Source organism: Myxocyprinus asiaticus, chromosome 34, assembly GCF_019703515.2.
Source record: "Myxocyprinus asiaticus isolate MX2 ecotype Aquarium Trade chromosome 34, UBuf_Myxa_2, whole genome shotgun sequence".
Taxonomy (NCBI): Eukaryota; Metazoa; Chordata; class Actinopteri; order Cypriniformes; family Catostomidae; genus Myxocyprinus; species Myxocyprinus asiaticus.
This window is the reverse complement of record NC_059377.1, coordinates 40,522,233-40,538,020: the sequence shown is the minus strand read 5'-3', so window position 1 is coordinate 40,538,020 and position 15,788 is coordinate 40,522,233. Positions and strand designations below refer to the sequence as shown.

At 38.3% G+C, this 15,788-nt stretch overlaps 1 protein-coding gene across 1 annotated transcript in view; it reads right to left on the bottom strand.

Moving 5' to 3' along the window:
• The window catches only part of LOC127425541 (ribosome biogenesis protein bop1), a 118,967-nt gene that overhangs the window by 30,920 nt on the left and 72,259 nt on the right, over nt 1-15,788 (bottom strand). The window contains exons 4-7 of the mRNA XM_051671649.1: nt 4,059-4,213; nt 3,597-3,714; nt 1,718-1,819; nt 795-1,007 (exon numbers count right to left, since the gene is read on the bottom strand). Of these exons, the coding sequence (XP_051527609.1) occupies nt 795-1,007; nt 1,718-1,819; nt 3,597-3,714; nt 4,059-4,213 (588 nt within the window). The remainder of the gene's footprint in view (nt 1-794; nt 1,008-1,717; nt 1,820-3,596; nt 3,715-4,058; nt 4,214-15,788) is intronic.

Here is a 15,788-nt window from a genome sequence, read left to right as displayed (position 1 = left end):
CGCACTAGTTTAAATATGCATAACGAAGACATTTGAGAGATGTTTCAAAGAGGAAGATTTTCAGTGAATGACTACATAAATTTCGGCCTTTTCCTCACACAAAGTTATCGTATGACTTCAGAAGACTTGGAATATAGTACATAAATCGTACAGACCAAGTTTATGGTGCTTTTATGATACATGTTTGTCCTTTAAGGAGCTTGACATATGTCATTAGCATGAACTCTCATTTGATGGAAAAGAGCTGCATAAAAATATATCCTTTTTTTTTTTCTCCCAATTTGGAAAGCCCAGTTCCCAATGTGCTTTTAAGTCCTCGTAGTGGCGTAGTGATTCGCCTCAGTCCGGGTGGCGGAGGATGAATCCCAGTTGCCTCCGTGTCTGAGACAGTCAACCCGCACATCTTATCACGTGGCTTGTTGAGCCCGTTGCTACGGGGACATAGCGCATGTGGTGGCTTCACGCCATCCAACGCGGCAACCACGCTCAACTCACCACACACCCCACCGAGAACGAACCACATTATTGCGACCACGAGGAGGTTACCCCATGTGACTCTACCCTCCCTAGCAACCGGGCCAATTTGGTTGCTTAGGAGACCTGGCTGGAGTCACTCAGCACACCCTGGGATAGCAAACAAGCGAACTCCAGGGGTGGTAGCCAGCGTCTTTACAACTGAGCTACCCAGGCCCCCAAAAATATATCCTTTTTAGCATATGGGTTTGGAACAACATGAGGGTAAGTACACAATGACAATTGTATTTTTTTGTGTGAAATTTTTCTTTACAACGCACCTCTTCCTCTGACAGCAGGTACTCTGGAGGGGGGTTGTACGACTCTTCGTGTCCAGGAAGTCTCATTTTGGGCGCAGGGACGTGCATTTTGTGGCGTCCCAGGATGCTGTTTGGATCCTCCTTGGCCCACAGATCGTAATATATTGGTGTGGTCTCCTTGGGCCTGTGTGGTTTGATCCAACCCATTTTAATGGCATGGACTAACTTCCCGACCTAATATAGAGAGACAGTATTAATTGACTGACACTTTCAAACACTTTTCAAAACTCAATTTCTCATAGCAGTGAATGTCCAGTCTATGCATCAAACGAGAAGTCATTTTTGTAATTCTTTTGCATGCCATGAACATTTCCACCACATATTAAACAATGAATTGTGTTTGGAAGCATTCTGTGGTGAATATGATAGTGATTGAAATTACATAACCATTTTTGGGATAAATAAATAATAGACTTGTTTGTCTTGCTGAGGCAAATTTCATAGCTAGCATTTTATCTATAGGTGTTTCCTCAAATTTGGGCAATTTCATGTTAACTTTGATTTACATAAATTATTTTTTAAATGGTATAGGTACAAATTTGAAACATGAATCCATATAGTAAGCAGAATCAAAGTCGGAATATCTAAGAAAATGTTCTGAGGGACGGAACAGGGAAGCAAGTCTCATTTTTACTAAAAAGTTTGTGGTGTGATTTCTTGCAGCTTCCAATTTCAGAACTCCATTACGGCAAAGTTTCAAACCTCTTTCCACTTTAAAATCTATGTGGGAATCATTATTTGAAATGCAGCACAGCTGGGAGCAGTTAAGAGACAAAACATGACTATTCTCAAGCAGTTTCCTCAATCACAGAAAATATACGCTTTCGCCATAAATGTTAAATGCAACACAAGGTGTGAAGGAGAGAATAAAAGCGGGAACTTGCCTTTTCTTTCTCGATGAGTGATGGAATAAAGCTTCGTTTGTCCTGAGGCCTGTTAGTGACCGGGTGAATCATCACTTCATTGGAGAAAAAGTCAAGCGCAGGCTAGAGAAAAATGAGACAAGAATATGAGGCAAAATAATATAGATTTATAAACATTATTTTAATCAATGACATCATCTTATTATCCAATAGGGATTTAAATGTGCAACAAGTCATTTGTGTGATTTCTTTGTGGTAGGTCAGCTGATTAATTTAAACATAAATAAACGTACTTACTGAAATTTTGCATTCTATACCCAGTAGGGTTGGAAACCAAAAACCATAAAAAAAAATAATAATAATAATAATAATAATAATAATAAATACTGGTTGATGATACTGGAATGATTTGTGACTTTCGATTCCGTTAACGGTTCTCGTCAACAAGTGACCACTCAGCGGCACAGACCCACTATTGAATCAGCAGCGCAAAACGTAGCGTGATCAGTGTAGTCCGATTCCCAAACAAATTACTCTTATGAGCCGGTTTATTTGAATCTATATCTCGAAACAGACAGCGTGTTCAGTGTAGTTTGATTCCCCAACGAATGATTCTTATGAGCCAGTTCTTTTGATTCTACAGCTTGAAACATACAGCGCTCCCAGTGTAGTCCGATTCCCAAACAGATGACTCATATGAGCCGATTCTTTTGAAATCTACCGTATGATCAGTGTAGTCCGATTCCCGAAGAAACGACTCTTTTGAGCCAGTTCTTTTGAATCTATACCTTGAAACATACAGTGCTCCCAGTGTAGTCTGATTTCTGGACAAATGACTCATATGAGCAAGTTTATTTGAATCTTCATCTTGAAACATACACCGTGTTCAGTGTAATCCGATTCCCAAACAAATGACTTATATGAGCCGATTCTTTTGAAATCTATAGTGTGATCAGTGTAGTCCGACTCCTGAACAAACGACTCATATGAGCCAGTTCTTTTGAATCTACGGATTGAAACATACAGCACTCCCAGTGTAGTCCAATTCCCAAACAAATGACTCATGAGCCGATTCTTTTGAAATCTACAGTGTGATCAGTGTAGTCCGATTCCCAAACAAACGAATCATATGAGCCAGTTCTTTTGAATCTACAGTGCAAAGTGCGACTAGTTCAATTCCTGAAAAGTTGACTCTTACTCTTATAAACCACTTATTTTGAATCTATAGAATAATGCGCAACTTAAATAAAAATGGGTTTGCTAATGAGTAGATTAACTTCTCAGTCATTGTGTGAAGCAAAACTAACTTGTTCTGTACAAAAATAAAAAGTGGGCCTTTGGTAAAGTATAAATTAGCACATCTGGGCTATCAATACTTCCAGACGCAACACACACACACACACACACACAAACCGAGACCCAGTCAGATGACAGGTGGCTTTTTGGTGCTTACAGACTTTAAAGTCTGTCTGAGGTTGACTAATTGATCACACACAGACCCAAATGTGGGGTGACTCACTTCCTGTTTGCGCCAAAAAATACGGTAACACACATTCTCATAAAAAACGGTGCTGTATGCGCTAAAAGGCATGAGACCATTCAGACGAATTACCTCCCGCTTATGTTTTTCTTAAGATGGCTAATTGTGCGCATGTTAATGTTTTGTTACATCATTTGTCGGCAGTGAGCGCAGACTGGGGTTGGGCTTTGTGTGGCTTCATAAACGGGGAGTAATTTGCAGAGGTTCATTTTTTCCCCAACGTGTGTTGGGGTTATTATCTAGAAGCCTGTTTAAGAGGCTTTCACAGACCAGACAGCAGATGTTGAGGTGACACTTTGTGTGACTATCGGATTTGTGTTGAATCCAACACCAACAGAGCCGAACAACAGCGAAGAATACCTCGTATTCGTTGAAGTTGACATCACCGAACTTGCCCTCCTGCAGACGGTGCACAAGGTCGACCTGCTCGTCGGACAAGCGGATATCTGTGCCAGTTGTCTTGTCTTGGACAGTACGCCTAGATATGAAAAATAAATAATATTAAACAGCATTTTTAATTCTGCATGTGGCTTTTTTTTTAACTTTATTCCTTATTTGAATTTTTCATATGTGTAGCAAGTTGTTGAATACATATCCTCACACACACTATAACAAAACACTTCTAAAGCCTGAGAAACATTGCATACAAAAGTAACAAAATGTAATTAAAATACCTATGTGTGAGTGTGTAGTTGTGCAGGTGTGCTAGTGGCATTTCTTAATCCAAAAAAACATTTAGTAGTTAATTCAGGTGTTGAAAATCCTAATAATTTATCAATCATAATGTCTGAATGATTTCAAAAACATCCAGTTCATTCTTACCAGTAATCAGGATTCTCCATCTTGTCCAGAAACTCATCCAGCTCATCTTTGTTCCTGATTGGCTTAAAGATCTTCTTGCCATCCAGGTCGTATCCGATGTGGGGATAATCTTTGTACCACTCCATGGGAATGTTGCCCACTGTGTTACGGATGTCCTGTGAGCAGACAGAGAGAAAGAAGGAAAGAGAGAGACCAAAACAGAAACTTCATGAGTTTGGAACTACCTGATCAATGCAAAACAACATTTGACTATAAACCCTGCAGAATAAGACTCGTTAGTGGTAATGCCCCAATTAAAACAAGACAATTCACACATCTTGGTAACAACCCACTGCAACTATATACAGTATTTTCAGTCATGCTAATATAGCTTTTATCTACTAGACTGGGGAAAAGACACAAATCTCCAAAACTCTTCGTCTCAGACTTTGACCTCACTGTATGTCAAATAACCAATAAAATCCAACTTGAGGTGCCAATTAGGGGGCAATCAGCACTCTAACATTACAGGCAACAAGCCTCATCCATGTCACAAAACCAGGAAGACGAAAATGGCCCCAAAATTTTCTAAATTACTCACTTTCGCTTGAAATTAAAATTAATGCTTACATAAATAACGGGCAACACATACAAATCATCTGGAAAACATATTTTAGTGTTTCATGACCCTTTAAAAGACACTTTTTGTATTGTCTGAATGCTTTACTTGTCTGTTGCCACACTATATGTATACACTGTAATGTTTTTGAATTGTCTGAATTATAATATTTATTTTCTAAACTACTTTAATTTAGGGGCCTTTGCAGTAAATATTGATATACGATTAGTAAATGTAATTAATTCAATTCAATTTTAATCGATTGACAGCCCTAGTTTTTTCACATTGCAGTAATGAAAATTGGAGGGCAAAATGTGTTTTTAAATCTTTTCTGTTTCAGTGGCATACCCACAAAAAAACAAAAGGAGGGTCAGGTGTTTGGTATCATTATAAAGAAAACTTCTCAAATCTTTTAATGATACAGATTGATACATTCTGAGACTCGGCCTACGAAATTGATGAAAAAAAAAAAAGCCAACAATTTACTTTTTTTCTTATTTTTCTGATTTGACATTATATATCTCTGTGTGTAAATATGGTGGCTCCGAAAAACTGCTTTTGTTTTGTTCCCAATCATGTCAACTGTATCTGAGAAAAATGTTGTGTTGACACAAAGTAATCAAAAGTTATAGCACCACAAAAATAATTTATGATAGTGTCCAAAAGCCTCTCCAAACAAATAAAACATAATAATTGTACATAAGAAACTAATTACACATGCAAACACAACAATGACTAAAGTTTTGCATAGCATGCAGACATGATTTTAGTAATGAGATTTCACAGAATGAGTTTCATTCTGTGTCATTTGAGTCATCACTGAGTCTGTGTCATGTATTTGGCGCCATCTCCTGGTGGTCATATGTAACATTGTGCTTCATGTGGATTATCTAATGATCTATGCATCCGATTACCTTGTGTGTAAATATAATCACCTCCTCTAAGTAATGGTACGTGATATTTTATGTTCAGTTTATGTTTCGTGAAGTTTAGTAAAAACGCAGCATATTAGCAACACCAACATAATTGTAAAAGACACACACTTAGCTATTACTCGCTATATTTTTGTCTGTGAGTAAAACAAATGAGACAGTTGTATTCTACTATTCGAAAGCTTTCCAACAACATATGACACATGGCTATTTGATGAGTTTGATGTTTTTCTGATTACAATAATATGTACAGTGGATTTTTTTAATTAAATTTTCTTTATTTTTATAAATTATCAAAACGGAACACTTCTGATATGTCTGCAAATTTCAAAGCCCTTGTTTTGGTCATAATGCCTGCATGTATTGGAAAGTAGAGCTTCTAAGCTTTCAAACGATACCTATTTTGTGTTGGTAAAAAACTGTAGTTATTAATATTTTGAAGATTATTTTTTTCTAAAGGGTTAACTCCTGAAAATAACGTCACAATGTAAAGATATTTTAATGGCCCTAAAAGTAGGCTTCATTTTGCAAAAAGTGCAAAATATAATTATTTGTTTCTTTTGATTTTAGTAAATCTTAACAGTTTTCGTGAGAATTACCCTAATACATTTGCATGTAAAGTTCTATTTCGGATAGACTAAAATGATAAATTTCTTTTTAAAATGCCACGTAAACATTTTAATAGCAACAATGACTTTTCGATTTTGAGTCGCAAGTAAAGCATCTAGTTTCCTCTATGTGCAGTGAAGGTATTACAAGCAAGACCTCACCAATTTTCCCAGCGCTCTCCAACCAAATGATTTTGAGTGGCTAACTGTCTTAACCTCCTTTATTAGCACCCACAGCTCAGTTAAGCCTCAGTTCTGCATGTGCGGCCTACTTAAAACCATCCCTCCACCCTAAACTCACCCTGTATTCAGCTCACTTCCCCGACCACTTTTCAGTACACCGCAATACCACTATACAGCCTGGATTGCTAATAAACCAAACAGAGCTTTAGTCTGAAAATAAGATATTTCTTTGTCTGGGGGGGGGGGGACGTGCACACCCGCTCACAGACTCACAAACTCTCACTCGTAACAGCAGACAGCTGAAAGTTCTCAGAGGCTGCAAGCGGCACTTTAAAGCGAGTGCTACACCTGTGAGTGATTTCTATAAAAACACCCCTACCATATCCAATTAGGTCCGAGTGGGCAGCCCTGTCACGTGTTCAAACACAGCTGGAGGCAGCTGTGGAGGCCCTCACACTCAAGAATCATCTTGAAAAGCTCTCATCTGATTGGTTTATTGGTCAAGGTCAATCTTACATGCTATCTGATTGCCGTCTTTGAGCCATTGTGATATAATCTGATGTCTACGAAACATATCTATGGAAATTTCGCTGTCGTGGGCGCTTGAAGTGGTTGTGTTGTCTGGTGCGACTGGTTCCCTTGCCAACTCGAAGGAAGCAATGCCAACTCGGCGAAAAACAGAAGCAAAGTAAGACTTGCTAATGTGATATTTCCTGTGTGGAGGCGTCATGGATTGTCACGTAACATTCACACAGTTTTCAGAATGAAAAAAATAAGGGAGCCTGATGTGCTTCTTGTGCATTGAGACAAGTTAGTATTTTGGTCATTAATGAAAAATCTAAAAAGAAGAATTTTTTAAGAACATCCTAGTCGGTTTTTTCAATACAAATGCCGTTGAGAATGCGAGAACTTGCATTCTTTAGTGCTTAAAACAATACAAGTTCTAGCGTGAATAAGCGTGCCAATGTAAACAAGCTTGTCTTATAGTGCTGGAGTAATCTTCAAAGAAATTAACCAAATTGTCTCAAGAAGGTCTTCGACTGACAATCTATTAAAGATTTGCAAGCTACAAGGCTTTTTCTATTTTTTTCCACTGTATTGTAAACGCACCTGTCTGCGACATGCTTTTATTTATACTGTAGGTTTAACAGGATTAAAATAGACCATGCATGCAATTGAACGTGATTTATCGATACCTACACTGAATTAGTGAAATCTATATTATTGAGTTTATATCAAATTAAGAAATTGTCAAAACAGCCACATTAGAAGGTATTCATCAAAGACAAACTGCATCTTCCCACAAACTTTTTGCCCCATGCCAAGAACTTCTGCTGGAAAAACGAGAAAAATTAGGCAGCAAAGTTGGGGATTAACTACTATACTTTGAAAAAAAAATAAAACTCATGTATCCAAAAAACATTTCCAACTAAGTATATATGTAAAAAAGAAAGCAAAACAACAACCGCCCTATTTATTACGGTTACTCACAAAGTATTTCACTTCTATCAAAATGTAGTCATGGCAGTTTTCCTGAAAGAACAAAACGTTCACAATTAACACTTTCAATTTAAGGATTAGTTTTTTGTTCGTACAAACTAACATTTTGAATATTTTCATGAATACGAGAATTTACGTCAAAACGACTTTACACAAATATCCGTTCTGCTTGTGTTTCTATAAATGAGGTTCATTGGATGTCACAATTAAAAAAACAAGCAAACAATTGTGTGCCTTCAGAACACTTGGAATATGATGCATGGATAGCATGGACCACTTTTACGATACTTTTGGGTCCTTTTTTAAGCTTTAAAGCGACTGTCAACTGTGTCGGGCTGGATGGGCCACTCAAACGAAGAGAGCAATGTTTTGATAGTACCACAGATACAGTGGCTGTGTCTCGTTTGGAAGGCTGCGTCCTCCGGAGGTCGCATTTGTTGGCCGCATACGTCAGAGGCTGTCTCGTTTCAGAAAAGCGAGTAGGACACTTCGAATGCAGCCTTCGAATGCGACCTTCTTTCACGGGAATTCGGAGGATGCATGAGGTGTATCCTTCTTGGGCACTCACAACCCACAATTCTTTGCTTCAACGGAAATGTCTAAAAAAAAAAAAAAAAAAAAAAGACGCCAATTTGCCTGTAAATATGATGTTCAAACGCAAGGAATGTTAATTCTCAAGTTGAAGTACCTCAGTAGATGGGTGCAGAGTATATAATATGTATAATTATATTAATATATAATTAAAATAAATTATTAGACTAAAAGTACACCTGTAAAATCTATTTTCTTTTCTCTTTACATCATTATAACTCTCCTAAAATGTACCTCATACATTCCCTTCTAAAGGGACTTCTCACTCGAAGCGCTCGCGCTTGTTAAAGAGTGGCGTGCTGTCATAGCAACCATGTTACGTTCCGTTTCCGTTTGTCCTACGAAGGCCGTCTCGTTAAACGAGGCTTGTTTAAAGGAGGACACTCGGTATACTGCAGCCTTCAAAGGACGCGTCCTACCTAGAATGCAGCCTTCCAAACAAGACACAGCCAGTGTCTATAGCAGGGCTATATAGCCAAGATGGCCAGATGGAAAAAAATCTCAGGGGGGTGCGGGCCAAGCCAGAACATTTTGTTAACAAAAAGCTTCTATCAGATATTTGGTTATAGTAGGCCTATAATATTTGTTCACTATATAAGTAAAACATCAAAAGAAAAATTTTCCAGCAAGAAATTGAGAATTATCTTTTAATAATATTAAATAAACTAAAAAGTGCTTTAAAATTGGTCCATAACTGAGAGAGTTGATCACACTGATACAAAAACAGTGAAGTTTGTTATAGATGCAATGATTTAAACTTTTGACTTCTCAAATCGAATGTATTCTTGACCAAATAACTGAATAGAACATTTCTGTTTCTTTGAAATCACACTTGTCAGTCATCCATGACTTTAGTTATTTATTCTTCTCATTTCGTCAAAATTACGAAATATTATTTGTAGTGTAACCTGTGAAAGAGTCTAAAAACGTGACGCTGTATAAACATCGAGACCTGGCGTGACTTCCATCTAGCGCAAGTTGAAAAACAGTGTGATCAGACACAAAACGCATTCGGTGTGAACTGCCACCGAGACAACTGACAACCTCATGCAGGACACTGAAAATTTCAAACAGGCCGGATTTGGCCTGCCGGCCACCAGATGAATAGGCCTGGTCTACAGTTTTCAGTAAAATTAACCTACAAATGTCTTATTGCTGTCTCTGCATATTAAAATTGGATACGAGAAAGAAAGAAAAAATACAAGATACGAGAAAAGAAAGAGTTGCCAAGAGGATCTTCGCCGCCGTTACGAGAAAAAAAAATGATATTCAAACTTTAGCTTTAAGTACTGAAGTGTGCTTACAAGGTCAACGGAGTCATTTGTGACATCTCTGCTCTCTCAGCAGGACAGTCCAAAAGAATAGAGACACACTAAAAAAAAACTCCTGTAGAGCTGAAGAAACATACAGCTCACCTGCTTTCAATTGAGCAGCTGAACGCTGCCTTTATTAAGTGTCAGTCAGTCCATAGCAGCCCTGTCAGAAAGCTCAGATGGAGAGCGCCGTTCATTCAGACGATAAGCCCCCTGCCTGCACCTCACCTTACCACACACTCTTATCAACTTCCTGTTAGGATTGCAGCATGGACTGTGAGACGGGGAAAGATGTGAGGGAAGATTGAGCTCTGCTGATGTGTATGTGTAAAAGCGTGTTCTTGACTAGTTTGAGGGAAACGATCAGATTCGTTGCTGTTGGCAGGCAGCATCTACACGGCTGACATTTCCACACAACATCATTAAACTCCCAAAGACAAGTGGAAAATATTCTTTCAGTTTTACTTTTAACCACCTGAGAAATTCAGCCTATCAATCAAAAAATAAACAAGTGATGCTTTACAGGGCGCTCTTCATGACATAGTAAAAATAATCGTCAATTTTAGTGTTCCTAAACCATGGTAAAATCATTGCAATGAACAGAAATGAGTGGCTCATTGCTTTAATAAAACTGCAGCAACAGCTAAATTCATGCCAGTTAACCCTTTAAGCTCGGAAGGGCCCGCTGACTGCCTGCGAGAAATAAAAAGTCAAAATTTACTACAGTCTTAACCAACAAAAAATAGGTATCATTTGAAAGCTTAGAAGCTCTACTTTCCAATGCAATGTAATCAGATGCATAGATCTTTAGATAATCCACATGAAGCACAATGTTACATGTGGCCACCAGGATATGGCGACACTATGTAGACTCATTGAGTCAAAAGGTACTTATTCTGTGAAATCTCATTACTAAAATCATGTCTGCATAATATGCAAACCTTTAGTCATTGTTGTGTTTGCATGTGTAATTAGTTTCTTATGTACAATTATGTTTTATTTGTTTGGAGAGGCTTTTAGACACATGGAGATGTTTTTGGACACTATGATAAATTATATTTGTAATGCTATAACTTTTGATTGCTTTGTCATATCAACACAAAATGTGTCTCCGATACAGTTGACATGATTGGGAACAAAACAAAAGTAGTTTTTCAGAGACACCTTTTTTACACCCAGATATACATTATGTAAAATAAGAAAAAAACAGGAAAAAAGTAATTTGTGATTTTTCAGCAGATTCTTAGGCTGAGAGTCTCAGAATGTATCAATCTATCTCAATCTCAATTTATCCCCCTTTCTCTCAGTTTTGGAATGCCCAATTCCCACTACTTAGTAGGTCCTCGTGGTGGCACGGTTACTCACCTCAATCCGGTTGGCGGAGGACATGTCTCAGTTGCCTCCGCTTCTGAGACAGTCAATCCACATGTGGAGGCTCATGCTACTCTCCGCGATCCACGCACAACTTACCACGCACCCCATTGAAAGCGAGAACCCCTAATCACGACCACAAGGAGGTTACCCCATGTGACTCTACCCTCCCTAGCAACCGGGCCAATTTGGTTGCTTAGGAGACCTGGCTGGAGTCATTCAGCATGCTCTGGATTCGAACTCGCGACTCCAGGGTTGGTAGTCAGCGTCAATACTCGCTGAGCTACCCAGACCCCATCAATCTATATCATTAAAAAAACGTAAACGTTTTCTTTATAATGACACCTAACACTTGACCCTTCTTGCTGCTTTTGTCGAGTTGTAAGCCTTTCATTTTGGGTATGCCACTGAAACAGAAAATCTTAAACTCCTGCAGAGCTTAAAGGGTTTTTAACGTGTAAACATGCTGGACAAAGCCAAGCTACAATCACATTATCTATATCTGTTTGGTCTGACTTTGCAAAAAATGGTCCAGTACGATTTTAGTCAGACTGAAGCATTTACATGACGATTTGTTGTTTTAGTCCAACTAAAAATAAAATAAAAATTAATTGCATGTAAACGTACTGATTGAGGAAGTGTGGATTGTGATGAGGTAATATCTGATGCTTTACAATGGCTCTGCTTGGATGCCTCACCCATGAAACGAATTCTTTACAACACAACATCAAATGGACTGGGCCCCTCCTCTCAAAAAGGTGCCCCCTCACTTTCACATGTTTCACAGACCGTAGAGTGAACATGACCCCCCAGATATTCATGAGGGACCCTCGTAAAGAGGCCTAAATGACCCTGGAGAGGCGAGAAATTAGGCCACACGGAGAGCAGTGACCCTTGCAGAGAACCAGAGCACAGGAAAAGGCTTGAAATCCACCGTTATTTCTGAATGAAACTGTTCTTAACACCTGCAGCTCAAATGGTAGAGCATACAGCTTGCAACAAAAAGATCATGGGTTTGATTCCCAGGGAAGACACATACAGATAAATACAAGTCTACACTGAATGCTATTAAGGTGCATTCATACTAGATTTTAAGCATGCAAAATTAATTTAGACCCATGGTTCAGAATTGGTTTTGCCTCAAGACCAAGATTCTACATTGGTTTACATCAAGTTGCAACCCAATACACAACCAAAATTGTTTATCATACAAAAGTAAAAAAAAAAATATTCTGAAAAGCATGAAAAAGGTATTCATGTTGAGGGCATGTTGTTTGTCCATGTTGACATCTTCCAAATTTGGCTAGCTTCTACCAAGTGACAAATTAACTTGCTCCAAAACACCATAAAATTTGATTGGATGCACTTTGATATCAACAACAAAAGAAGGGGGTGATTGCAAAATGGCAGTGATTCTCGCAAAACCTGTCAAATGAAAATGTCTTGGTCCTATTTTACTCCCAATTCAAAAGAAAGAAATAATAAATGTAATTTTGCACATAGAAAATGAAGCCTGTTTTATGTCCATTAGGATTTTTTTTTCTATTGGGACATTATTTTCATTGTACTTGTGCTGTTACAGAAGTGTGAGTCATCGTTTAAAACAATGGGAATAGTAAAAGTAAAACGTCTGAACCAGGGGTGGACTGGGAAGAGAAATCGGCCTTCGGCATATCACGGCGCCGTTTTGTGGCCCGTTCTGCATAACGCAGCGGCTCATTTCAGCTGATCGCGGCCCATTTTGCGGCTGGCAGGAAAAGTCATGCTTCTCCCGATGGCCGGTACGCCCCTGATCGGCACCAAAGTGCGTTGGCCCACTGGGAAAATGCCTGGTATGCCAGATTACCAATCCAGCCCTGGTCTGCACGTGTTTTACTAATGAGAATTGTGGGGTAAAATGTGCTAATGTGTCCTCAAAATAATTCAAAATTCTTACTACAGACAATTATATGCCTAACTGCATTTAATTTTTTGCATTTAGCATTGTTTTTCCCTGCTGTCCGCGATCCAATCAGAAAAGACCTGCGATCCCATTTTTAAATCAGTCTAAAACAGCTGATTTAGAGTGTTCTTGTCTTTCTCAAAAAGAGTAAAAGACATTTAAGACACAACCCGATGTAAAGAGTCTCGTGACTAGGGCTTGGTGTCAGTCAGCGTGTAGAGTCATTTTTTAAAGAAGCAGGTTGCTGAGAGCTCCAGCGGTGAATGATTGAATACGTATGATCATTAAATGGACTACTCAAGCAGGAGGTGGGCTGCCTGGGGAAGGAGGCGGTTCTCGGCTGGATTCTCAAGGTTCAAAGTTCTGGAGCTGGCGAACGGTGACATTGGCTCGTCAAGACACACGGTGGCAGTTGTATGACAGGTTAATCCATCAAAACAGGTCTGGAGGCTTCAAAACCCCCCATAAAAACAAACAGAGTAATAATAGATTCAGCTTGCGACCTTGCTCTGTGTTCACTCTGCAATATCGTAATCCGTTTGGCCCGCCCAGAGCTTTGGTTGTGTGGGTAAAAATAAAGCTGGTCGTGTTGTCAGTTCGGTGAGGAAAATCCGCAGGTCTGTCAAAAAAATCATATTTTCCAACACTGTTGACCTCTGGCTCCCAATGGCGGGATTCCTTGGCTACAGGAACATCCTTGGAATTGCAGCACGGAATTTGCAAAGGTCGTGGCTTCAACTTTCGTAATGAGGGCAAATCAAAAGCTTGAGATAATCTTGAAAAAACAAACAGTAATCAAAAGCATTCTGAAAGCCATGTCGAGTCACGACAAGATGGAACAAACATGAACTTACAGGGTGATTCTAACAAAACCCCAAAATTGTCCTGGTCCTACTTTAATCGAAAATCTAAAGAAACAAATAAGAAATTATATTTTGGATATGGAAAATTAACCCCCACAAATTCTTATTGTAATGCAAAAAAAGATGGTCACTATGTCTCATCAACCCGATGTGAATAAATATATACAGTACTGTGCAAAAGTTTTAGGCACTTGTGAAAAATGTCTTCAAAAATAATGCCATAAATAGTTTTCATTTATCAATTAATGTCATACAAAGTCCAGTAAACATAAACAAGCTAAATCAATGTTTGGTGTGACCACCTTTGCCTTTGAAACAGCCCCAATTCTCCTAGGTACACCTGGACACAGTTTCTCTTGGTTGTTGGCAGATAGGATGTTTCAAGCTTCTTGGAGAATTCGCCACAGTTCTTCTATCTATTTCGGCTGTCTCAGTCGCTTCTGTGTCTTTATGTAATCTCAGACTGACACGATGTTCAGTGGGGGGTTTTGTGGGGGCCATGCCATCTGTTGCAGGGCTCCCTGTTCTTCTATTCTATTCATTTCTATTTACAAAAGTAATGTTTGAGAGTCTATCATTTATATTTCCTATTGACACACTAAAGCTGAAGATATAAATAACCATTTTAAGACAAATGCTTTTGTGAAACATCTTATGTGCCTAAGACTTTTGCACAGTACTGTATATATAATTAAAATTGTAAAGTATTTACATATCATATTAGTACACCCTTGGTGCTGACTTTCACTGTTTTTAATTTTAAAAATCCTTGCAAAACTGTTACAGTAATTAAAATAATCACTGAAAACAATGGGATGAGTAAAAGTAAAACGTACAGACAAGTTATGGTAATGCGAATTGGGGGATAAAATGTGCCCAAATGTCCTGAAAATAATGTCGAAGTTATAAAAAACAAATATATATATATTTGTCCTAAATGTAAGCTTTATTTTCTTTTCTTTTATTATTAATTTAGGGTTAAATATGACCAGTAAAAATCACCCAAAAATCAATCAACAATACCTTCCCAGCATTTATTAATCTTGGTTAAATGTTAATTTCAGCACATTCTAATATATATAGAGAATTAGCAAACATGCTAAGTTGAAATACTGGCTTCTCCGATAACAATGCTACAGCCAGTATATTCTACTTTGAAGTTTCCATTCCGGGCCGAAATTTCAATTTATGTTTTGGCTTGTGTGATCCCGCCCACTGCCCACTCACCAATAGTATTTCAACACCGCCGGGTTGCCAGATTTGAACAAGTTTGCAGGCAAACTACACTGCGTGCTGCAGCAATGGAAGCCAGCAAACGAACTGAATCAGAGATAACAGATTCCACCCGACCTAAAAAGCCTCACCATCCGTCAAAAACCACCATGACCAGAGGCGTAGTAAAACGAGGATAAATATTGGATACACCTCTGGAAGATGGAGACAGCTTAAAGCCCAGAAATCCTTTAAAACGGATGCTGAATCGGCTAATTTGCATGTCAACATTCTGGCAACCCGCATGAGGTTAGAGTCTGGGGCGGGGCAGACAACTCTCCAATATTTTGAATTTGGACTACAATACCCATTTCAAACACTTGTTGTCAATCTTATATATAGCACCTTTAACATTAGTTAATGCATTATGATTTAACATGAACGAATAATTGTATTTTCATAAATTAACATTAATTAAGATAAAAATGTAAGATTGTTTTAACCAAGATTAGTAAAAAAAGACATTTACTCATGTTAACAATAATAACCTTAATGTAAAGCGTTACCAACTTTTATTTTTAACGAAAGAAATTTTACTGCTACATAACCCAAAATAT